At 42.7% G+C, this 26,320-nt stretch overlaps 1 protein-coding gene across 1 annotated transcript in view; it reads left to right on the top strand.

Annotated features, from left to right (window-relative positions):
* LAPTM4B (lysosomal protein transmembrane 4 beta) overlaps nt 1-26,320 on the top strand; it is a 102,428-nt gene that overhangs the window by 44,092 nt on the left and 32,016 nt on the right. The window contains exons 5-6 of the mRNA XM_074985675.1: nt 17,803-17,901; nt 25,817-25,912. Coding sequence (XP_074841776.1) covers nt 17,803-17,901; nt 25,817-25,912 — 195 coding nt within the window. The remainder of the gene's footprint in view (nt 1-17,802; nt 17,902-25,816; nt 25,913-26,320) is intronic.

Genomic DNA, 26,320 nt, shown 5'->3' with positions numbered 1-26,320 from the left:
TCGCAGGTGATTGGATTCGGTGATGTAAGACACAAACTGAATACAGGGAGATCTCTAAGAGATGTGGAGAGAGGAGTGAGTGGTGTCTGTCTGGATTGTTGTTAGGCTGATGCACAGTTATCATTCCTCACTCAGAAGTTTCTGGAAGGAATAGTAGTTTTTGGAACGCTCAGTAGGTTCCATGCTGCATTCGTAGACTCCATGGCAACTACTTTATAGAAGGGCTTGAGACCTGCATGCTTTGAGAGAAACAAAGCAGGTTGCTTTCTCTAACTGGGAATCATTTTGCAGTGGCTGCTTAACTCTCCAACATAAAGAAGCACTGGCAGAGTTAAAGAAAATTTCCCTCTCCAGTGTCTGCTAACTTTTCGTTTTAATTATATACCTTGAGTATTTGATTTTATCCAAATAGTCTTGTTTTCAGCAGTATGGCTCAGCAACAATTCATCTTGTTTAATGGTGATGGGGAAAGGGTCACACACATATTTTGCTCTTCTCAGTTTTGTACTTCTCTTGTAAGAGGGCTTTTCATTTCTGTACTTAATACTGATTGGCAAGTTAGCTAACTAATGGAATGATTCCACAGCTCAGAAGATGAGGAGAAAATGTTTGCATGTGTTCCATTTGGAGATTTCTGCAAAACGGGAGAGAAGACATTGCAGTGCTTTTGACGTAACACTACAGAGTTAAAAACAACAAGCAGTCCTGTGGCATCTTAGAGACAAACCCATTTATTAGGTCATGAGCTTTCATGAATAAAACCCACTTCATCAGATGAGTTGGAGAGGAAATTACAGAATCCAGGGTATATATTTTTCTGCTGTACATACCCTAGATTCTGTAATTTCCTCTCCAGTTCATCTGATGAAGTGTTTTTTTACCAATGAAAGCTCATAACATAATAAATGGATTAATCTCTAAGATGCCACAGGACAGGTGGTGGTGGTAGTTGTTGTTTTTAAAGTTACATAATACTAACACAGATACCTAATATGAGACTTGTATAGAGTTGGTGAATAAAGACTAATTGAGTGGGTGGCGGGACTCAACCCAAGCATTTAGAATTCTAAGTTACTGACTTTGACCTTCACAAAACAAACCAGCAGTCATATAGCACTCGAAAGACTAACAAAATCATGTCTCGGGTGATGAGCTTTCGTGGGACAGACCCACTTCTTCAGAGCTGGAAATAGTAGAAGAAGTGGGTCTCCCCCACAAAAGCTCATCACTTAATAAATGATTTTGTTAGTCTTTAGAGTGCTGCGTGACTGCTGTTTTGTTTTGTGAAGATAGTCTAACATGGCGACTTCTCTGCGCCTATGTCTACGCTACGAGATAAAATAAATTTAAAGTCATTTAGCCTGATTTTACCAAGTGCCTGTCTTCACTGTAAATTCCATTCTCTCGATTTACGGTGCACTAAAATCAACATAATATTGCTATATCGTAGTAACCTGACAGGTGTAGCATTCAGTTTGAATTTCAAATTCCGGATGAAGGGTAGTGAGGAAGCTCCATGTCTTTATATCGGATTCATTAGCCTCCAGAGATGTCCTGTGGATGTCCCACAGTTCTCCACTCTGGCCTCTTCCATCTCCATTGCTCTCAGGTGCAGAGAAATTAGGCAACAGGAAGACCGTTACGATTCGGCACCTGGAGGCCCATGGCTCTAGGGTCATGGGAGACTGAAAAATCTTCTTTGTTTTTCTGTGCTAGTAGCGCGGCTGTGGGGTCTGTGGGTCTATGTATACCCCTGCTAGCTGCCTTTTTCCTGCGCTGCCTGGCGCCAGCCACTGGCCACCCCCGTACAAGGTGTGGGTGTCCTAGGCTGTGGGTGGGGGTCATGCTTGTATGATAGGACGAGAAACTTCTTTTGAGCTGTTTTCATGTTGTCCTGCCCCCCACATCCTCTCCCTTCCTTATCCCTGGAGGTGCCACAGAGTCTGGAACTTTCCCGCACCCAGACTCCTATGGCTTGGCCCCAAACCAATAGAAGGATATGCTGCACCAGGTACCAGGCAGCTTGCATGCGGTGAGGGACTTGTAGCCGGCCGGGGGAAGTCTCCAAAGTCAGTCACGATTTTTGGGCAACAGAAGAAAATATTTTGTCACTAGCGTGGCTGATCTCTGAGGAAATTTTTGTACGGGCCTTATCCAAAGGCCAAGGGGCTGGCCGTAGGCAGGGGTCTTTTAGCTGCCTGGGGGAAGTCCCCCGCGGCGGTCGTGATTTTCAGGTGCTGGCTGTAGCTGGCATTTTTTTATCCACTCGTGGGAAGTCTCCCTCAGTGGTCGTGATTTTTAGGGCTGGCTGTAGCCAGGAGTCTTTTAGACACCCTGAGCTGTAACTGTTTCAATCAAGGCAATGTAGCAGCTATACAGTTACCACCGTTCCCAGGGTCTTTTAGCCACCCGGGGGAAGTCTCCCGTGGTGGACGTGATTTCCGGGGATCGCAGTAGTCTGGGGTCTCTTAGCCACCCTGAGGCACAACTGTTTCAATGATCAGTTGCAGTTTCTGTGTAGCACCCGTGTCTACTTAAAAAAAAATGGGTCGTCTTTGCTAGGAGGTTTAATCCAGATGCAGTTGGTGGGTCCTACCCTGGAGTTCCCGCCAGCATGGATGTGACACCGCTGGACCTCCTTCACCTTCGCCTGCGCTTCCTCCGTGCTGCAGCAGGGGGTGGCCTCGTGCCGCCAGGGTGTTGGCCATCGAGCGTAGGCTCGGGCATTGCAGCGCTTCACCTTGGGGTCTTGGAATAGATCCTCCTCGCCCCCAAAGGTCCATCAGAGTCTGCAGCTTTTGTCCAGTCCAGGAGGGACCACCTGTCTCTTGGTGCCCTGGGCTGGCTCTTGGGCCTTTGAGACAAAATTATTGATCTCAGGATCTCTTTTGCCAGGAGGTCTAAGTCCAGCCCCAGGCCTGCACAGATCCAGCACTTTTGCATCCCGTTTTGAAAACCTGTCAGTTGGGAAACCCAAAATCTCTTTTTCTAACCTTTCCTAAGCGCTTTACTACCCCTCCTCTCCCATCAATTGTAAGAAGCACATTTCCTATACAGGCAAGCCAGATCCCACCTGGAAAAAGGGACATTTGTTTAACACAGCAGGGGAATGAGGGAAATGTGGGAAGATGTCGTCAGATACCCACAGCCACTTGCGGGGCATCTTTTTCCCCCCCATGCTGCAACAGTGAAAGTAGCCAGAATGCTACGAGGCTCTGGGAACTGTGGGATAGGTTCCCACAATACACTGCTGCAGCAGTCGATTTAAGCTACTTGCGTGTGGCAGCAGTAAGTCAATTTTGTGGGGCACGTGTGGGAATGTGAGGATGCTCAAAATCGAATTGATAAAACCCAGTGTTGTTAAACTGATTTTAGCTCATAGTGTACGTGCAGCCTGGGACTTTGGTCTTGTACAATTTTTGCTGGAAACCCCCAATTACTAGGTGTTTTTTCTATAAGATTTGTGTTTAAGTACTAGGAGAAGAGCAGGAGGAGTATATCGAGAGAAGCAGATGAGTGGAGGGTTGATACTGGACTCAGAATCATTGTTCAAAATCAACCCTCTGTACTTATTCCTTCATGACTAGTTGCCCTTTTGGACAGACATGGTGATTTCAGGGCAGATTCTGGCGTTCAAGGGTTTATGTGACAGATAACAACTATTCCATTTGGCACCTTCATTGCTAGGTGTCTCTTGAGAAAGTACAGGAGCAGAAGTTTGTTACAGCACCGTGTAACTTTGGCTGGCTGAACGCTATTTGCCCTGGTCTGTGCAAGTTAGCCAATGCTATCTGAGCCCAGTATGCTTTTGAAACGCTGATTTCCTGTGGAGACACGCCTTGAATGGGCTGACCTATCCTCGCCCCAGGAGTTGGCTTCTCCAGGTCAGGGTTGAGACAGAGTTACACGGTACCAAGGGAAAACTTAGTTTGCAGCTGTCTCGCAAAATCTACCTGGAAAAATTGAATTGAAATGGGCTTGGTTATGAAATCAGTCGTTTAACGGAAAACTAGCAAGAGAACAGTAAAAGAGTAATGAGAAGCAGCAGGCAGAGTAATGATAAACACTAATGTACCAGGAGATGGGAGGTGGCAGTGTATCAGGTCAATGGGAGTGGAGTATTGCAAGGATCTAGTTGTGAAATTACCCTGTTTAGTGATCTAGATGCAGGAGTAAACAGGCCATGCTAAAGAAATTTACAGATGAGTTTACACTTGGAAGCAAAGGCAGAGGAATAAGTCAAAGGACAAATAAATTACAAATGCGGGTGGAAAATAAAATAAGATTCAGCTTGGAAAAACTGAAGTCAGTGCATCTACAATAGAGGGAAAAGTAATCCAAATCACAGATGCAGTAAGGGGAAGTACCTGCAGAGCAGCGGTTCTCAAACATTTTGGCCACGGCCCACTGTGCTTAATGCAGAGCTTTCCGTGGACCACCAGCCAACGACTCATGATTTGAGCGTGCTTTTGTTTATCTCTAAATGCCTTAAAATACTTAAATTATTCATATCAAGCTGCTGGAGCTAAAACGTAAAGCAGTGCATATAACTGGTAAGAAAGGAAATATTAACCTAAATTAAAATACTTAAACAGATTAAGTACTTAAACTTTATCATGTTCATTTACCAAACTTTGTTTTGAAGTAAAGTAAAATATTTTCTGTCCAAAACAAAAGGTTTAAACTTTGTCTTTTTGGGAGAGGTGGGGAAACTTTTGTGTTGGGGTCCACTGAGCCACAGAAAAATCAGTTGGGAGGGCCACAGAAGTGAGAGGCAACTGCCCCCAACCAAAAAACCTGTCCCCAATCCTCACTGATGTGGCCCCCAACTGAGATTCCTCACTCTCCTGTTTCTCCAGTCTCATGGGGAGGCCGGGGGGAAGGAAGGGCCAAGGTTCAGGGCTTCCTGTGGGCCAGATTAACTCTTCGGCCCCTTCAGTTTCTGGGGTGAGATCAAAAATGAGGGCTCAGTGTGGGAGGGAGCTGCAAGGAAGTGGGAGAGGGGTGAGGGTGGTGGCATGGGTGGGAGGGAGGGTGCTGGCGCAGGCTAGAAGTGGGAGTCTGGAACAGGGGAAGGTGCAGACACAGGCTGGGGGGAAGGTGCAAGAGTAACGGAGAGTGCGTAGTTTGGCTGGGAGTGAGGGTGAAGGAGCAGGGTGGGGTGGGGTGTCAGTGGAGTGTGTGTGTGAGGGGGTGTGGAGTGGAGGGTCTGGGCATGGGGAGAATGGGGGAGCACTTACCTGGCTTTGTGCTCCTTCCCCTCCCCTGCTCCCAAGCACTGTATCCCAGGCCCAGCCTCCCGCTGTTCCTATTGGCTGCGATTCTGGAATTGCAGCCAATGGGAGCGGTGGGGAAAACCTCTGGGCAGCGTGTCCCATATGTTGCTGTTCCCCCAGCTGATGGAGGGGTTGGGGCAGCACTTGGAGCCACTTGCCCTCTCCACAACCTGGATCCAGTGGTGAGGCTTGGGGCTTTTTTCCTCCACCCCTAACGGGGAGCCAGCACTGGCACATCAGCCTTGCGGAGGGTGATGCAAGAGGAGGATGGGGAGCTGAACTCTAACTGCAGCCCACTTGCAAGGACTGCAGTTTAAGAACCGCTGAGACTAGACAATTAAGTGAAACAATGACTGTCAAAGAGAGAAGGAAAGAGAACTCTCTGCTCCCCCTCTTTGATATAAGGCAGAGAAAGCTATTAACTGTATAGGTTGTTCTATAGGAAAAAAGGTGCCACTGTTACAAACGGTGCCTATCTATACGTGCGATAAGCTTGTCTTTTTAAAACTGTGTTACGTGATGTGATTTTTTTTTTTTTTTATGGATTGAGAGGACTTAGGAAAAGGGGCATGGGAGTCCCAGCTTCCTGTGCATAGGGAATGGGAATAGTCTGTTTAATCGGTGGTGAAGGGTTTAATTTAACAGTGTTGATTTCTGGCTCTGTTTTTGTGCATGTCTGGGTGAAATGCAGAGGAATGCCTGCTTGCCTAGTACTATGGACTTGTAATTTGCTGTTTCGGAAATTCCAGAAAACTAGCAGGTAACATACCTGTGCTTTTGCTGTTTTTGTCACATTTTTGTTAGGAGGGTTTGTTTTCCTATGTTCTAGGAAATAACACTAATATCTTCAAACAGTAGGAGAGAATCCTCTCTTTCTGAAGCATCTAGTGCTGCTGTTAGACAGTACTAGACTAAATGCATGAGGAGCGTTAAACAGTGTGACAACTGCTACCTTCCCTCCTCCTCTGTGTCACAAGAATCTCATCTCTCTCGCTTGACTAGCTACAGGTCTGGGTGTACGTAAGAGTAAGATGATGATAAATGCCACACTGTTTTTTAAATCAAGATGTCCTGCGGTCCAACATTCAGAGGCTGTACCTCTCTTTGTGTTGCTTTGGTGAATTGAAAGATGTGGAACCTCCAGGTGTACAGGGCCAGCTTCTATGAAGTTCTGAGGGCTCCACACTGGACCTTCTCTAAGAAAAGTGGCGAAGTTTGCTGCTGATTTGAGTGGTTCTTCCCTGGTATTCTCCGTGCCATTACCTGTAAACAGTGACTACTTTTTTTAGGGCTGCATTCAGTTTCACAAACTTTTTGAGCCTGACTCTCATTTGCATTAAGGCTTCTCTCATAACTGCTCCAGCAGCATGAAGGTCGATCTTGAACAACTGGTGAATTCATGCGCCCCTTACACAGCGAGAGCAGGGAACGTGCACTTTAATATAAATGAAAATTCAGCTGTCTGTCATATTCCTGCGCTAGTCTGTGTACAGAGCTTGCATCTGAGCAAGGTAGCATATGTGTGCATCGTATGATCCTTAACCACTGCCCAGGTGTGTCTGAAATTAGCATAATTTATTTTTCACTCACAGTGCCGTCTGGTGGCTGAAATGTATAATATAGTTGAGCATTCATTAGTGATAGAGAGCCATGTTAGTCTGAATTCTGTTGTTGCCTCCTTCTTAAGGTGGCACAGTGGCAGTTCGTGCCCGGTGTGCAACGCTGGCCCAATAACATACCGAGAGTGGAAGAAGAATCTTTATTTGGCATGCCAAGTAAGGTGCAGGGGGATCTCTCCTCAAAGCCTGCACACCTTGCAACACAAAGTGAGCAATACTTATACCTCTCTCCTCCTTTGTTCGCCACCCCCCCAACAAACCAGGAGAGAGTTTCTCATACTCCCTTTATCCATTCCTCCAGCTCAAACTGAATTCCTACTGCGCATATGACATTCTGCTCTGGTAATTCCCTATTAATCAGGCGGTAAAGTACCAATAGATTGTTAACAGAATGTAAGTTACAGGGAGGTAGAGTTATTCAGTCGTATAGAACATGAACAGGATTTCAGTAACAAAACAATGCTGAATTTCATGAGAAAATCAAGGAGGATTCACTAACAATGCTAAATACAATATTGAACCTCATGGGAACATCAATAAGCATTCATTTACAAAACAATGTTTCTATGAGTACAGAATATAACGTTTCCCCTGCCAACACTGTCAAAACAAAAAAGCAGTCAAGTAGCACTTTAAAGACTAACAAAATAATTTAATAGGCAATGAGCTTTCATGGGACAGACCCATTTCTTCAGATCTTCAGACCTATTAAATTATTTTGTTAGTTTTTAAAGTGCTACTTGACTGCTTTTTTTTTTTGTTTACCATTCATTGTATTTCATCTCCCCTGAAGTTCTCCTTTCCTACCATTTACACTATCATGCTGTCTTTGTCTCTTAAGTGTCTCTGAATCACACTAGCTTTCTAATTATATAACCTGAACTCATAACAACTTGGCTGGCTGGTTATCCATTACAAAAGCTGGCTGTGTTTTCTTTGAAATCTTAGTCATTGCCTTGGTCTACATTCACCATCTTTCTAATTCACTCTGGTCTTTGTGAAGATCAAACTATAGATGCTGCCTGCTTTTGTTGAATTCTCTTCTGTTGGTCTTGGCTAACATGAGCTGGACAGTGAATTTTTATACTGTGACAGCTGGAGTTGTCCATTTTTCTCCATTCAGTTTGACGTGAATGAAATCAACAGGTTCTAGACCTGGAAGTTCACCGAGTGGTGTCTGTAGCCACATTTTCAGTTTTCTGGCTTTTCGGTGGCTGTTTTTTTTTTTTTTTGGTTTCATAAATCTTTAAAAAGGATTTTATTGACACCTGCTATCCTGTGTGAATCTCTTTGAATGATAGATCTCCCTGTAGCATGCAAGAGCCCTGGAGACTTTGGCAGACCCTCCACGAAAAGGATCGCTGCTTCTGTCTGGCTTCCTGACCTGTGTCTTTGTTGTCAACATTCTTGCTTTCCTTGGATATCTGTTCCTCATCTGTCAGCTTTGCACCACAAGATTCCATCTACTTCCCCTCCTCAGAGCGGACATCCTTTGCCAACTTGACAATTTCTTGCTCAACAGCGGGAGCAGTATCCTATCCCACAATACTCTGAACATCACCTGGCTGTGTGTGGTGCCAAGCACCATCCGTACATTGCAAAGTGACCTTTTCCCATAAAGCACCGATGTTTTCCATGCCATTTAAGATATTAAGATAAGACTTCTGAAACTACTTTACACTGGGCTTCCCTTCACCTGCCATCTCTTTAAGGAGCTTGGAGAATGTTCTCTATAGGTAAAAAGCCATGAATGTGGCTGATGGATGAAAGTACAATACAGGACAGTAGGAGCATGTGTTCCAGTTCACATTGGTCCTGATCTGAGCAAATAATAGATAGTTATTAGTAATTTGTGCCCAAACTGAAGGGATTACATAATTCTCTGACCATGCAAGAGCAAAAAGGAAAGATGAAGGTCTCCTTATTGAAGGCTTTTATTCTCATTCATATTTTTACTCGTCACATTTTTTTAGCCTTGTGGTCAGAATAAAACTGGAAGTAATATGTTTGCCCCCTGGCTTAAAAAAACGAGTCCTGCTGCACAAATTCTGAGATATAGCTGTGTTGGTTGGTAACTTCAGGGTAGGCCCAACAAGGAAAATAACGGAACAACACTTGTCATCACATCTTTCAGAGAGATCAGCCACCCCCAGAAGAAAGTTTAGTAATAGACTGACATAAGAACTAATCCCCAAATGCCAGCTGGAAAAGGGGCTTGCAAGAATATCCTGAGATCTGACTTTACTTCATGGTTCACCAAAGAATACCATGTGAGGTCTTAAATGGAAGCCGGAGTTACGCTGGTCATCTGTATCACTGAGCAATGTAGGTACAGATGTAAGGAGTAACATATTATTACTGAAGATATACTCCTAAAGTCTTTTGTCAAGACAAAGTTAACAGGCTTTGTTAGACACAAGATTTTTTTTCCCTGACCCTTGGTTGACATGTAAACTAAGCAGTGGAAGCCAACACAATGGAAGCCCTGAATACATTAAAAACTCACCTGGTAGATATAAAATCAACAGGGAGACAGCACAGTTGGTGGGGTAGGGGCAGAGAGGTTATCCTGACTGAGGTAGAGACCATGAAATTGGGGAAATTTAAGGAGAAGGGAAGAAAAACACCTGTTTGTCCTGCAGATGGACAGTAAGTGGGAAGTACACTTCACTTACTTCACTTAAACCCTTGGACTCCAGGTGGAGCATAGGTCATCTACAAGTATCCTACATTTTCCTGTCTCAGAACAAAACTTCTAGCTGAACCCAGGAGTATTCCCCTCCCTGGTGTTGTTTTTTAGTCTAAGTAGATCTTCTCCACATTGTCAGAGGTCTTCCTTTTTGGCATTGCCATGAAAATGGGATTATAGCCAGGCTTGGTGGAAAGGCTGCAAAGGATATGTGGGATGAGAATTTGTAGACAGGAGTTAACCTTAGCATCTAGAAAGCATGTTATGCTCTTGTTTTATGTTCAATCTTTTGTTTTTGTTAGCCTTGAATCTTTGATGATAACTTGTTTTCAATATAAATATTTAAGTGCTGTGATATTAAGCTAGGACAGGGTTTCCCAGCCTATGGGTTGCAATTACATTTCAAAAGGGTGGCTGGCTTGGCAGCTCCACAGGTGGCTATTGAGAAGCCATTCACACCCCTGAAGTGGCTCTCAAGTTCTTAATTGGATTAACAGCTGTCAGGCAGTAAAACCAATCAATTACATTGACAACCATTTCAGCTGCAGGGTAGAGAAGTGCATACCTGAACAGCAGCACCTGGCTCAGGTAAGGTGGGGTCCTGAGTCCAAGGTTGGGAGGGAGGTCAGAGCTGATCAGCTCCCAGGCTTCCAGCTTCTGCAGGAGATGGGGTCCCCAGCAGGGCTGCTGCAGCTGGTGCTGCCAGCTGGGACTCTGTGCCCCAGCCAGTTTCCAGCCGTGGGGTTCCCTGTGCCTTCCTTAGCTCCCTCCAGCCTGTGAGTGACTCCCAGCCCCTGAGTGAGGACACCCCTAGCCCCATGCCGCCCCTGAGTGACTCCCAGCCTCTGAGCATGACTTTAGGCCTCTGTGTGACTCTCCTAGCCTGTGTGTGAGTCCCCTAGCCCCCCCGCAGCCCCTGAGTGACTTCTAGACCCTGAGCGTGACCCCTCTAGCCCCTTCCAGCTTCCGAGTGTGACTTCCCTAGTCCCCTGCAGTCCGAGTGGGACTCCCCTAGTCCCCTGCAGCCCGAGTGACTCCTAGCCCCTGAGTGTGACTCCTCTAGCCTCCACCAGCTCCCGAGTGACTCCTACAATCCCACCCTTCCTTTCTTCCCAAAGTATGTTCCCAATTTCACATCAACGAACCCATAGTCCTCCCTACCTTTTATCCTAAGCCTCACACCTTTCATACAGAAGCCAAATTACACACCCTAGGTATCAAAAGGGCAATATCCTTCTACATCGACAGAACATGGTCATTTAGAAAGTCTCAAAGACTGTTCTTATCCATTGCCAAAAAGTCAAAGGGATTTTCTTTATTTAATGGGAAGGAGGATTATTTCAAAGATGGGATTTACTTTCGAAAGAGTGGCGTCTACGCTGGCTTTCTTCTTTCGAAAGAAGCTCTTTTGAAATTAGAATATGCAAATGAGCGTATACCTCATTTGCATTTTTGATTTACCTCACTTGCGTGACTCTTTCAAAAGAGGAATGCACGTGTAGACACACCCGTTCTTTCACCTTATCCTCACTAAAGTTTGCATGCATGCATTTCCTAAACCCTTAAAATTAAACTTTTAATTTGTCTTCTGCTACAGTATGCATAACGAATCATACAATCATAGAACACCAGGACCGGAAGGGGCCTCGAGAGGCCATCGAGTCCAGTCCCCTGCTCCGATGGCAGGACTGACCACTATCTACACCATCCCTGGTAGACATCTATCTAATCTGTTCTTAAATATCTCCAGCGAGGGAGATTCCACAGCCTCCCTTGGCAACTTATTCCAGTACTTGACCACCCTGACGGTTAGGAACTTTTTCCTAATGTCCAACCTAAACTTCCCTTGCTGCAGCTTAAGTCCATTGCCTCTTGTTCTCTCCTCAGAGGCCAAGAAGAACAAGTTTTCTCCCTCCTCCTTATGACACCCTTTAAGATATCTGAAAACCGCTATCATGTCCCCCCTCAATCTTCTTTTTTCCCCAAGCTAAACAAGCCCAATTCTTTCAGCCTTTCTTCATAAGTCATGTTCTCCAGACCTTTTATCATTCTAGTTGCTCTTCTCTGGACCTTCTCTAACTTCTCCACATCTTTCTTGAATTGGGGTGCCCAGAACTGAACACAATATTCCAGCTGAGGCCTAACCAGCGCAGAGTAGAGCGGTAGAATGATTTCTCGTGTCTTGTTCACAACGCACCTGCTAATGCATCCCAGAATCATGTTTGCTTTTTTTGCAACAGCATCACACTGTTGACTCATATTTAACTTGTGATCTACTAGAACCCCTAGATCCCTTTCTGCTGTACTCCTTCCTAGACAGTCTCTTCCCATTCTGTATGTGTGAAACAGATTATTCCTTCCTAAGTGCAGCACCTTACATTTACCTTTATTAAACTTCATCCTGTTTACAACAGGCATGAAAAGATGCTGTTCTGAAAAAAAACTTATGCAAGCTCAGGTTTTACTTATGTATAGAAATGTTAAAGCTCATCAATTAGTTTCATGATACATTCCAAATCAAGTGTACTAAAATAGCTTCACTGTGCATCTGATTAGTGTTACCTTGCAACACTTCATTGAAGGCTGTCAGCCTTAAATCCTTATGGGGAAGTCTTTATAAGATACAATGGAGATGAAACTAATAAAAACTGCATTTTTAATATTGAATAGAAAATAGTTTTGTCATCCTGTAACATTCTAAAGTAGGAATTTATCAATTGAGTTCATAGCAAGACTTTAAAACCCCTATAGAACATTGGTTTTCTGTTAAATTCTAATGAATTTGTAAACCTTGGAATGTAAACTGGTTCAATAAGAATTCACTCCATATTTAAACATGCTTTATATTTGCCCCCAGTTTTGTAAGTGTGGCTATGTAAGGGATTCTGGGGAGAAGAGAAGGTGTTTATTGCAGTTATGCTTTGTAAAAATAAATGTTAAACCATTCATTCCTAAACTACATTTACTGATGACACAAGTCAAAGCTGAGTTTGTTATAACTATTATTTATACAGAATTGTCGGTGCCTATGGTGCTATATAAATAAAACATTCATTATACTTTTAACATGCAAGCATTTGAGCGCAGGCCAGATGATGCTTAATGTACAAATGGAGTACCTAGGTGTAAACTAGGGATATTAAAGAGAGAGAGAGAAATCTGCTAATTGAGTAACCACCAAAATTTGTCAGTTATTCAGTTAATTCCCTCTCCTGCCGCTCTGAATTTAAAATGCTGAGCCATCCTGCAGGCTGCCTGTCTGCTGGCTGAACACTTTAAATGCAGAGCAGTGAAGGTGGGGGAGGACCCAAATCCTCACAGCAGGGACAGAAGCTGAGCCAGCCTGTGTGCAGCTTGGCCTTTTAAATGCAGCGCAGCAGTGGGGAAAACTTCCTGATCCTGGTGCATGCTGGGATATAGGCTGAGCCACCCACTACCTGTTTTCTTGTGGTGAGGCTGTGAGTAAACGGTAGCATGTAACTCTGTTACACCCCGAGTGCAAATTCACTTGTGATTTCTTCCTACAGACAAATCAAACCTGATGTAACATCTGACAACCCTTTCCCTCTGACTTCTGCTCACTAGTTGTGCACCCATCAAGCTATTTATTCTGAAACTTGAGTCTTAGGCCTTTTCGCTGTTGAGTTTTCAGTTATCGGTGAAGCTGCACCACTGTAAAGCCCTAAGGTGAGCATGCTTTGGATATGCATGACTAACCCTGCTAATATATAGGATAAAGAACTTTCAATGATGAAACTGTGTGGACCAGAGGAAACCTGATGTTAGTCAAAACAGACTGTTTCTTTGAGTCTCATCATGGTGCTGTGTTTTGTCTCATTACTGCGCTCCAAAATGCGGCCCTCAGGTCTAATTTCACATATTCAGTCTTTAACCATGGCATCTGTATAACATACCTCACCAGTGTCTTAATTCCAGCAGAATAATGCCTCTCATCATATTTAAAATCTCTCTTCCCAGATATGCCTTTCATACGTAGAGACCTTGGTGCTCGTTAAATCACAGCCTTGTTATAATATTTCTTTTTTCCAGTTTGACCTGTGAACCTTATGCTGTCAGTCAGCCTTCACCTAGCCTTTTCCTTACCCTCGGCAACATGCAAAACCACCAGCATATGGGGCCACGGCTTGAGCTTTCCCTCTAATTGTGAGGTGCTGAAAAAGATCAGACTGCACAGTGTTGCTTCAATAAAACTCAAATGGCACAGCCCACGTAGAAAGAGACCTAATCCATTATGAGGCTGTATAGTCAAAATGAAGGAGGGGTGGGGGAAGACCATCTGAGAAGAAAAATCTGGATTCTCAGTCTGTAACATTCCCATTAGATTCACCTCTTGCAAAAACAAACCCTGTTTTATACTTACTGATGCTTATTGTAGCTAGCTGGTGTTTTTTCCCATAAATCTGAAATTTCTATTGACTGACACTTAACAAGCCTAGACGTGATGAATAGCACCTGCTTCTGCTGAACTTGGCTAGCTGACAGTTCACAGCTCTAGCAGATGTTCCTGCTCTTTAAAGAAGTTGAAACTTTATTGGTTGTTTCCTCTTTTCCATCTCCCCACCCTCTTTCTTTCCTTCAGAGAAGCAAATTCCAGAACAGTTGAAATCTGGAAATATGCCATTTGTGTTTGAACAAAATACTGGCTTGACACACATCCAGCCTCAAAACTGTGACAGAGGCTCTCTGATATCAGCGAGCCTAGTGTGACAGAAGTGTCAGTTGGAGTCTTTATTGCAGTTTCAAATTGGGTTTGTGGGGAGGGCCCCTTTTAGTACAAGTTCAGTGGCAAAGAAATTATATTCAGGAAGTTTTATTGTATATCTGCTCCATACTGGCTGCTGAAGACAGACTTTAAGGTTAGACCAACAGTTTTTAAACTGTAGTTGGGGACCCCAGAGTGGGTTACAAACCTATTTTAATGTGGGTCACGAGGGCTGGCTTATACTTAGTGAGGCTAGGGCTGAAGCTGAAGCCGAAGCCTGAGTCCAACTGGCCAGATCCAAAACCCAACGGCTTCAGCTGTGGACAACAGGGCTCAGATAGGCCCCCTCCATGAGGTTAAAGCCTTTTGGGTTTGGGTTTTGCCTCTCAACCTCCCCACTGTGTGGGGTGGTAGAGCCCAGGCTTTGCCACACGCACACACCCATCTCAGGCAGCAGTGATTGAGTCAGGTCAGTACTCCATTCTCGTGTTGTGGTAAATTTGGTGTCAGAAGAGAATTGCCACGCAATGACGTTTTTGAGGAAACATGGGTTAGACTATCCAACAAAGTACACCCCCACAGCTGTTGTCATGAAGTATATGACATGGCCATGAAGCTGATACATTTTTAAAGGTACTGTTTGTTTTTCATTAGGTTTTTTTATCAAGCTTCTTTCTAGCTCTTTTGGGTCTCTGGGTAACTATGGTAGAATCTGAGTTATGAACACCTCAGGAATGGAGATTGTTCATAGCTGTGAAATGTTTGTAACCTACAAAGAACAGCCATAATGTTTTATTTGAAATTACCTCAAAATAGCCTTGAAACGTTACCATGCAAAAGAAAATGCTACTTTTAACCATCTTAATTTAACTTAAATAAGACCAGAAACAGTTTCTGTACCTTGTCAAATCTTTTTTTGCAAATATTTCCTTTTTTTTTTTTTTTAAAGTAATTTACACTTAACATAGTTGTAATCTGTTCTTTATTTTGGTTGGGGCGGGGGGAAGGGTCCCTCCTGTCTGATGGCATGCTTCTTGTTCCAAGTGCTGTGTGGCTCACCAATCAGTACTGAACTCTGGGGCTTATAACTCTGAGGTTCTATTGTATGTGTTTGTGTAAAGGGTATTGTGCATAATAGTATATTGCTGAGTAAATTCCTCTGCAGGCATTGGATCAGTGAAGTTTTAATTTAGGCTTCTGCAAGAAGCAGGACATTTTATAATGTAAATAATGTGATCAAAACATTAGTCATGAAATTCCATGTAAGAATAACACTCTCTTAAGGAGCTGAACATGTATTTTTGTAATACTTATTTCCAGTTTGTTGTACCATCTGGTGATCTTAAGCATTAAACATTTCATCGAAACTCTAAATAAAGAGAACTTTCCAAAAACACTTATCAAAAAGAAATTCCTTAGATGCAAAGCTGAATTCTGCTCTAAGAAATAACGGGGAGTTACGCAGGTGTAAATCCAGATTAATTGAAAGCACAGTTTGGTTCATTTAAGGCCTCAGGGACGCTGCTAGTTAAAAGTAAATGGAAAGGATATTCAGAACTGTTGCATACAAGAAGTGATTTACAGCGAAACCCAGCACTATTACTAGAAGTCAGCTTGTGTGACTGCTCTTTGTTGGCACTTTTTGCAAACAAAATACTTCCATCCCCTACTAGGGGTTTTCACTTTGTGGACAGCAGAGTGCTCCTCCCAAATCAGTATTCACACTTTCACTTGCCACAGCAGGTTTATGTAATGTTTTATTTAAGCACTCATGAACGGGAGGTTTTGTCAAACAAGTGTGTGTGTAGACGTGCCCTTAGAGTGAAGTTCTTTTGCAAATAACAGTTTCATGTAACAGAGAGGTAGCTGTATTAGTCTGTACTCCAACAAACCAAAGCAGCAGAAATGTAGCACTGTAAAGACTAGCAAAATGATTTTATTCGGGGAATGAGCTTTCGTGGGACAGACCCACTTCACCAGATCAATTTCATTTCCAGTACCGATTGACATTTATAAGTACAGAGGACCAAAAACAAAAAAAGAAAACTGATAAGTCAAACAGAATAGAAGGAAGGGGGTGAGAGGTGGGGGGATGTTAAGTGTCCTGTCTGAGATAATTATGAGCATCAAAGGAAGGGAAGCAGCCCTTGTAATGCGTGAGGTAACTGATGTCTCTGTTCATAGGACGTGTTAATGTGTTGAATTTGAATATGAACTCTAACTCTCAAATTTCTCGGTCTAATCTGTTGTTAAATTGTCTGTTTCAGGAAACAGATTCTCAGGACTTTAACAGAATGGTCTGCTCCACTGAAGTGTTCACTGACCAGCTTATGTGAAGTGGTTAGATCCCACAAAAACTCATTACCAAATAAATCGTTTTGTTCGTCTTTAAAATGCTACATTTCTCCTGCTTAATAATTTCATGTATAAGCTGAAACTACAGCAACTGAAGTTGTCAGTTGCACATTGCACAGCTTCAGAACAATTTGATGATCTCACTTTTTGTGGTTTCCACTCTTTATTTGAAAACAAAGTAACAAGAAACAAAAATACTTCTTCACAGTTCTTTCCTTTTCTCCTCCTTCCCTCTCCTCCTACCTCTTCCAGGTTCCCGCAGCTGGGGCTGTGGGGGCTCTAGCTCCCAGCCCCACTCTGCTCCACGCTGTGGGGGCTCTGTCTCCCAGCCCCATGCAGCTTCCTGGCCCCTGTGGGGCTGACAAGGGCTCCGGCTCCTGGCCCCACACTGCTGTGGGGCTGGCAGGAGCTCCAGCTCCTGGCCTGACCTGAAAAAAGGTGAAGGTACGCAATACCAGCATGTACCATCACAAGAAAGCACTGCTGCTTAAGTCCAATGATCTTAAAGTGCCTTTCATAGGTAGGGTTTTATTCATTAACAGCAGTCTTCCTGTGAAGTAGGAAGAGTGTTGTCTGAGTGTGTAGATGAAGACTGAGGCATAGAGAGCTGTCACAAAGGAAGTCTGACAGGACAGACAGGGTAGTACCTAGTGCTCCTGATCCCGAAGCCTGTGCTTTTGCCCCAGGAGGATGTTATGTTGCCAGCAGCTGTTCCAGCCTAAACTGAATGGAGAGTTTTTAAGACAGTAAATGTTGTTACTTTTATTCCTTGCGCACCTTGATTTGATTTGACCAGTTCCAGCAGACTGCTGTTCTCTAAACTTCCCCAAGGTCTGTCTAGTCTCCTTTTGGGTTAGTTATGCGGCTAATGGGCAAAGAACAAAACATAACCCTAAAGTAGCCTCCGCTTTTCTCTTCACTAGGATGTGTGTGATAGGTTGAATTGTCCTGTCTTCTGTACTATGAAAACATTACAGTAGTTATAATTCTTATTGTATCCATATGTGCCAGAAACTAAACTACAGGTCCAAAGAAGAGCAGCCAGATTTAACTGCCTTCTCGTAAGCTGTGAAAGAGCCTCGGCAATGACTTCCTAATATTTCAAGAGATTTATGTTATGTTTTGTTTTTGTTTCTGCAGCCTGCCAACTTTCCCTACAAGGAAGAGATCATGGCAGTAAATCCTACCTGTTTAGTTGTGATTATTCTGCTCTTTATTAGCGTCATTCTTGCTTTCAAGGTAAGCACATATATAGACGATGAATTTTGTACATGGAATGTTTTTGGAATCACTTTCAGCCTTTCTTTGCAAGAAATGCCTGTGTCAACATAAAAAGGCTGAATGGCCAGTGGGATATTACTTACAATTAACATGGATTTGACAGCAAGGAAGGAGATGGTAAATATTTGCAGCCATTTGTAAATAAACAAAAAAATGGAAGTGCCTTACCCATCCACATATAATTTAATATAGTGTTCCATATGAGCAAATGTGACAAATATCTAGTCATTTTGAAAGGTATTAGTGATATTTTCTTAAATTATGAAACTGAGGTGTCAGCTCACTCCATTTCCAAATGTTGTGATATTTCATTTAATAAACATGGTCTTTATCACAGGTCTGTATAGGAAAAGTGATAATACTGGGAAGTACAGAGTACAAAAAAAAATCCTTCTGTTTTGGTTTGTCACGTACAGTGTATATTTGCACCAGTAAATCACTACTGCAGTTGAGATCAATTAATATTCCTTTCTTCTCATATTCACCTACTTCCACTAGAAAAGGCATCACATATACTCGCTTTCCTATAATGTTCATTGCACCAACATCTCATTGGTGCATGTCTGAAAAGTGTGACTCACTGATAGTAGAAATATAATAAAATCCAATCGTCAGTAGTATTTTTATTTGAATTGCGTGTTTGCAAAACTTGTTGTTTTGCACACTTATTGGACCTGCTTAATTAAAAGAAAGATGCCTAGTATCAAAGGAGTCACACTATTTATCATTCCGCTAGACATGACAGATGACACCTCATATATTGAGACTGAAAGGTACTGTATGTTTAAAAAAAAATTGAGTGCCTTCATGAGTTGGAGTTCTGCTTTTAAAAGTAGAGAAGGGCACACCATAGCATGCTAAATGTTGTAGCAGGGAAAAGTGATTCATATAGTAAAAACTATGAAACAAAATAGCATATGCAATTTTTAAAAAAATGGCAGAATGACACTCTTAAATTTGGGTAGGGGGATGTCTGTGTAAAGTAACCATTAAACTAAATGGGGGCCATAGTCCCTGTTGTGCTTTGCAAATATGGCAAAAACCAAACATTTTTTCGACTTCTTTTGTGTGGTGTATATTAAAATACACATTTGTACATATAGCCACCCATAGACATATACATATACAACTACTATACATATATTTATTACATACATATATTCTGTGTATGGTTGCTCCATTCTCTGTTTACCACCCATGCTTCAGGTGTTGGGCTGTCCCAGCACTGCAGCACAGAGACTTTTCCTGATCAGTAATGAGTGGGGCTGTGCATGCGGTAACCCAGCATGCACCGTTGGCACCACATCTAGAAGAATCATCGTTACTGCACGAAGTGAGTAACTTCTCTGTCCCAAAGCAATAGTGCTTTTGGCCTTCCGTTTTCAACAGAAATGGACTGTTTCAGAACTTCAATCTTTCCAGGCAAAGAATCCGATGTAGGGCAGGTCTACGCTTGAAATGCAGTATTGGCACAGTTGTAGTGATGCAGCTATACTCCTGGAGCATCTTAAGTGCTCCTATGCCAGTGGAGAGCTGCTTCTGTCTGCATAGTTAATCTGCCTCCCCAGGAAGCTTTCCCATGGACGTAGTGTTGCTTATATGTGAGGTCAGCTTGGTGGAACAGCGTTTCTCAGCAGTGTGGTTTTTCACATCCATGAGGGTACATCTACATTTACTGGAAGATGGATGTGGTGGCGGTTGATCTTCCAGGGTTCCGTGTAGCATGCCTAGTGGGACTGCACTAAATCAAGAGATGGGGGCTCCATAGTCGAACCTGGTACAGTTGCAAGGAGTTAGGGAGATTGATGGGAGTTTCTCCCATTGACTTCCCGCTGTGGGGACCACAGGAAAAATCGATTTAGGATACATCAACTCCAGCTACACAATTCATGTAACTGAGAGGGAGAAAGCCGTGCTAGTCTATATACTATCAAAACAAAAAAGCAGTAAAGTAGCACTTTAAAGACTAACAAAATAATTTATTAGGTGAGCTTTTGTGGGACAGATCCACTTCTTCAGACCATAGCGAGTCTGTTCCGGTATGGCTACGGTCTGAAGAAGTGGGTCTGTCCCATGAAAGCTCACCTAATAAATTATTTTTTTATTCTTTAAAGTGCTACTTTTGCTGCTTTTTTTTTTTGTCTTAATTCATGTAACTGGAGTTGCATATCTTCAATGGATTTTTTACCCATAATGTAGACCTGTCTTAAGCCAACATAGTTAAACCAATATAGGCCTATAGTGAAGACCTGGCCTTGGACACCATGAAATGTTAGAGGTTTTTTCCATCTGGCTGAAGGAAGTTATTCAGTACCATATATGTATTTATTTAAAGCTGGGCGTCTGACTTTTTTTTTCCCGTTTGATGGCAATTCCAAAAATGTTGAGTCAAATGAAATGTTAATTTCAACATGAAATGAAACTTTTTCTTTTGATTCTGAACTTGATAAAGCTTAAAGGGGGAAAAATTTGGGAACAAAAGTTTCACATGTAGAGTTGACATTTCAAACATGTGACAATGAGATTTTTGACTTTGATGAATGGAGGGGAGGAGTGGTTTAATTGAAACTAACATGACTTACCAAAATGTTTCAATCAACCCAAGTTTCCATTTTATATATTTTTATTTTAGGGGGAAAATTTTGGCTGAAAAGTTTCCCCTATTATTTAACTCTAATCATTTATATGTAAACGGTTCAGCATTAGTTTTATCATTGAGGTGTACTTCAACAGAATACAGGTTGAACCTCTTTCGTCTGGCTCACTCTGGTCCAGCAATATCTGTATTCAGGCATGATGTTAGTTAGCCAGATGTCCACTAGCCATTGGTCTGGCCAAGTTTCCCGGGGTCCCATAAAGTTTGTTTACAGCCCCCAGTGTTCTGTGGTGGTGTTCAGCCCTGGTTTATCCCAAATGTCTTCTGAGAGCCCAGTACACAGCGGATGTGTGGTAATGCTGCTCAACAGTATTGACCCCTGTGATTCGGCAAATTCTCTGGTTCAGCACCATCAGTCCAGAAGATCCTGGACTTGAGAGTTCAACCTGTACACCAAATCCTTCACAAAGAGCCAGTCACACACACATTGTCACCTGTATTTGGGTTGTTGTGCATATTATTGTTTTTTAAAGTAGGCTCACTCAGATGAGCATGGAGGGAATCTGTCATAGCATAGACTTATGGCTCCTAAAACACACTGTTCTCTTCAGCAGACTTAGGGAGCATAGCCAAGGCTTCCTGGCAATCTCCAGCTGTCATGAGGAAAACTTGGGAAAACCAGACAGGCTGCTTAACTTCAACTGGGGAGTCGGGGAAGGGGACAGTCTTGATGCTTTACTGACCCAGGTGACAAGTGAGCACAAAAGCAGCGGAAAGCCAGCTTTGTAACCTCTCCTGTTCAGGTGCATTGGGTGTTCTTCAGCTGCATGACCTTCGCCCTTATTTTCCTTCTTTGCAAATGAGCCAGCAAACTCCAATTTTTTCACATTTTACAGAATCCATTGCTCTCCAGGGTAGGGAATTTTCCTGTAAATTACAGGTACACGTCCCTGTGCCCTGATATGAAATGGTTCTCTGTATCTGCATATCCTAGGAGAAGTTGAGGGTGGGGCAGTGTCTTGCAAGATGAGGTTTTGTAGTCATTTAATGAGATTTTAATGGCTAAATTTGCTAACCCACAACCATTTCTGGATACACCACAATGGAAAAGCGAGGAGCATTGAGCCTCTCTAAAGCATGGTAGTTTGATTGCATTAAAGATAAATTCAAATGTTAATTATGTAAATATTTTGGGAGCAACAAATCAAGCCCTTTCCCATGTCAGATGCAGCTGAAACCTTGTAAAAACAAAACCACTGGGTCATATTAACCCTTCACAAGCAGCTTAGCTCTGCAGTTTCCTAGATGTGAAGTGTTGAGCCCCCTTATGTTCTGAAAATGTGTATTGATATTGTGCTCACAAGATGGATATGTATGTGGGTTGTACTTGCATAGGCCTATGCAAACCTGGTCCTTTCATGGTACATTTTCGTAGTGATTGGCCAGTCCATTGCAGTGAAGCTCAGAGCCTGGGTTGACAGATTCAGGTTTGCAGGCCTCACCCTATGCCACTGAAAACAGCTGTGTATACATTTGGTCTTGGACTCTGAAGCCTAAGAACCAGGGTGGGCTTCATAGCCCACGTTACAGCCTGGGCCCCAGTTACTATATCTGTATGTAGGACCATAGCACAACACCAAGTTGGTCAGTCTGGACTCTGAGTAGTTGAATAGTAACAGAGAGGAAGCCGTGCTAGTCTATACACTATCAAAACAAAAAGCAGTCAAGTAGCACTTTAAAGACTAGCAAAATGGTTTATTAGGTGAGCTTTCATGGGACAGGCCCACTTCTTCAGACCACAGCCATGAGTCTGGTCTGGCTGTGGTCTGAAGAAGTGGGTCTGTCCTACGAAAGCTCATCTAGTAGTTGTGTAGCAGTACCCATTGAATCTGGTGTATGTTTTTCCCCTACGGCACTGAAACAAGAGTTAAACTTTTATGCTGCCCAGTACCATGGCAGTATTCTGATCTCTAATGATGAGCAAATAGAAATTATTTGGTGGGGGATGGGAGGAATTAAAGATTTGTAGGGATGGAATTTAATGAATTTTAGTATTCTTGAAATGGAGCTTAGTAGGCGCCATGCAAGTTCTTCCCATTCATCTTTATCCTATCTTGTCATCCCCTTGTGTTTTGACTCTTCTGAGCAAAGATTACCATTCCTGCTGACTGGGTGTGTGTGTATGTATGTATGCAGTTTAGTGCGTGTTGTGCATCCATACCACTTAAGGAGAGGCTAGACTGAGATCATTTAATTCCTTTCACATGGATCTCCAGGGGTCAGACTAATGTATTAATTTACTGTGCTGTTCAGTGACACTTCTTTTTAAAAGTTCTATTTGAAAACTCCAGTCCAATTTTTTTTTTTGGGCGGTGGAGAATTAGTGAATAGGTCAGTGACTCAGTCTAATGACACTTCAGCATAAATACAAAGTGAGTTCTTAAGCATAAATCTAAAAGAAAGTTGTTGGACTTCCAGTGTACCCTGGGCAAAATGAGTTTCCATTACTAATGTTCAGCTTGCCAAGAATGTGTATGTTCAAAGCTCTTGGCCGGTAAAAGAGGTCAGCTGCTTGTATTCTCAAATGAGTGTGGGTTAGCATTTCATCAGCCAATTGCTTACTGCATGCTAGCTGGTGACCCCTTCAATTATGGCACTCCCATCAGCCTGAGAAACAGCTCAGCTTTAAACAAGTAAAAGCAGCAGACCTGACTTACTTGATTAAGACTCATACAGTATGTGTGTGTTACTGTTCTATAATTTTAAACACATTTTTATTCACCAGGTCAAAACCAGCTTTGATCAGAATTGCAAAAACTTAGATCTGTGAAAAACTAATGTATTGTTTCACATGGTGGAATCAAGGGAAATGATATCTGAATTTGGATTTTTGACATTGGGAATTTAAACATCAAGATCCAAATAAATAGTCCCTGCAGACAACTTTCTATAGACAAGGACTAGTGTTTAGACCTCTTCAAAATCATGAGTGATGGGGGGTGGGGTGGGAAGTGAACAGAGAATTGATACTTATTCATTCCCACAATATGGAAGCCAGGGGTGTCACAGTGAAACAAATACAAACAAGAGGAATTACTTTTTCACAGAATGCAGTTAACCTGTGCAACACATTACCATGGGATGATGAGGTGGCCAAAATTATAAATGAGTTATTTTAAAAAAAAAAAACGAACTACATAAGTTCATGGAGGACAGATCCATCAGTGGCTATTAGCCAAGATGCTCAGGGATACAGACCCAAGCCCAGGAAAAGCCTAATCCTTTGATTGTTAGAGGGTGGGTGTGGATCACCTCAAAGTGGCCCTGCTCTGTATTCTTTTTCCACAAACTCTGGTGCTGGCCTTTGCTGGGAGACCAGTGATGAGTCCCATGGCATCTTAAAGATTGATTTTGTTTTGACGTAAGATTTTGTGGGCAAAAACACAGATCCCTAGAGTTGAAATTAGAGGCAGGCATATATATACTAGCATATGCAAAAGTGGAATTTACTTTATCAAAGGCTAGCAAAGCTGGGTCAGTCAAGGTGGATGCGGCCTACCTCAACAGTTGATTAGGGAGGTGTGAATACCAAGAGAGGGGAAACTTGTTTCTGTAGTGAGCCAGCCATTCCCAGTTCCTGTTCAAACCCAGATTAATAATGTCAAGTTTTGCAAATGAATTGCAGCTCTGCTGTTTCTCACTGAAGTCTGTTTTGAAGTATTTTGTTGAAGGGTGGTCACTTTTAAATCCGCTACTGAGTGTCAAAGGGAGATTGAAGTGTCTTCCAACTGGTTTTGGTCTGACCCAGTATGGCAGCTCTTAAATTTTTGTTTATACAGCAGTTCTGTTCTGTGTCCTGTATATGATCTTACACTACACTCATCTAGTAACTGAATTATGAAACCCTACAGTGAAACCATGCAGAACAATTGAAGTTGTTTTTTTTTTATTTTGCTTTTTTCAAATTACTTGAGGCTACTGCTACTTTACCAGGCAGTGATCATGTTCTGGTCTTAAACTCCAAGGACAAAAGCAGGAAGCATATTAAAGTCAGGATACAATTGTTTAATATTGAACTTTTATTATACTGAAAAATATAAATATCTAAATAAAAATAATTTGAAATATCATAGAAATCTGTTCAATGAATTATATTGTTTAATCTGACCATGTAATATTTGCATTATTAAAGGTTAACTAATGTGGGATAGGTTCTGAATAAGAACTCTCCGAATGTAATTTTAAATGCATCATGAAAAAAAAATCTTAAATCTTCTGAAATGACCACTTCCAGTCCCTCAAGAGATGTAAAATGTGTGTGATAGAGGAATATGATAAAGAAAATTAGTGAAAATGTCACTTTTGCTTAAACGTATTATATCAGATTTAACATCTTATTTTAACTTTCCTTTTCTCGTGTAACATTTATCGATTTATGTATACGCTGTGTTCTGATTGGCTAAAGACCAGGGTGTGCAACAATTTTTCATGGGGGGGCACTCCAAGAATTTGGTAAATGTTCAAGGGCTGTGCTCGTCCATTATGTTAATGGAGGAGGCGCAGGGTCTGGGATAGAGAATGGGTAGGGGATTAGGGTGCAGAAGGGGAGGGTATGCAGTCTGAGAGGGAGGTTAGGTGCAGGGGAGGGGCTTGTGACCTGGGGCAGAGGATTGAGGTGCAGGGTCTGGGGGGTGGTGCAGGAGCAGAGAGGAAGAGGATTAGGGTTGTGACCAAGGGCAGGTGTGTGCGGGAGCAGAAGGCAACAGAGGGTGGGGAAGGAAGGAGGGTGGAAGTGCCAGGGATGGGCTCTGGCCAGGAGGCACTTTAAGTGGGTGACTCCTGGCCAGCAGGTACCTCAGACAGATTTCCTGTCTTCCACATCCCCACAGTGCTCAAGGCAGTCATCTGTGGGGGGCATGTGCTTCATAGAATCATAGACTCCTAGGGCTGGGAGAGACCTCAGGAGGTCATTGAGTCCAGCCTCCAAAGCTGCTTTTGCCTCCTCTCAGCACCACTGTGAACCCTGGAGAGGAGGGGTCGCACACTGCCCCCACCCCCAGGCTTTCCGCAGCACACAGAGAAGCACGTGGCCCCTGCAACCTTGAGTGGTATGTGGGGGGGGAGGGGGAGGCATGTAGGGGGCCTCTTTGAGGCTCCTGCTGGACCATGGTCTGGATCAAGCCAGTGGGCCATGTTTTGTTAAAGATGTTCTTTAGCTAATCCGAGTTCACAAAACTGTGGTAGGAAAAAATATATTCAAATACATTCTTTTTGCAGGGTTATCTGATTAGTTGCGTGTGGAACTGTTACCGTTACATTAATGGCAGGAACAACTCCGATGTGCTGGTGTACATTACCACCAATGACACTGCGGTAAGCCAATCTCTTGGCATTTGTGTTTTATTTTAACAATTTGTCAGTTTACAGCTTCTGAATCTTAAGCCAAAGTTCTCAATTATCTTTGTCCATTAAATTTCCATATTCCACCTACTTGTGTCCAAATTCCAACTCGTGGTGAAGCAGATCAGTCTGAGAATAGCTCTTAGTGATTATTTTGTGTGTGTTTGTATATAAAAGTACACATTTGTATATATAACCACCCATGTACATATGCAACTGCTATACATATTTATTAACATACATATATTTTGTGTATGATTGCTCCATTTTCTGTTTACCATGCATGCTTCAGGTATATAGTATCTAAACCACTACAAAATGTTAGTTGTGATTTGGTGCTCAACAGCTATGAATTAGGCATGACATTTATATAAGTTGGCT

The sequence above is a fragment of the Carettochelys insculpta genome, chromosome 2 (genome assembly GCF_033958435.1).
Source record: "Carettochelys insculpta isolate YL-2023 chromosome 2, ASM3395843v1, whole genome shotgun sequence".
In the NCBI taxonomy this organism is placed as follows: Eukaryota; Metazoa; Chordata; order Testudines; family Carettochelyidae; genus Carettochelys; species Carettochelys insculpta.
This window is presented reverse-complemented; position numbering and strand designations above follow the sequence as displayed.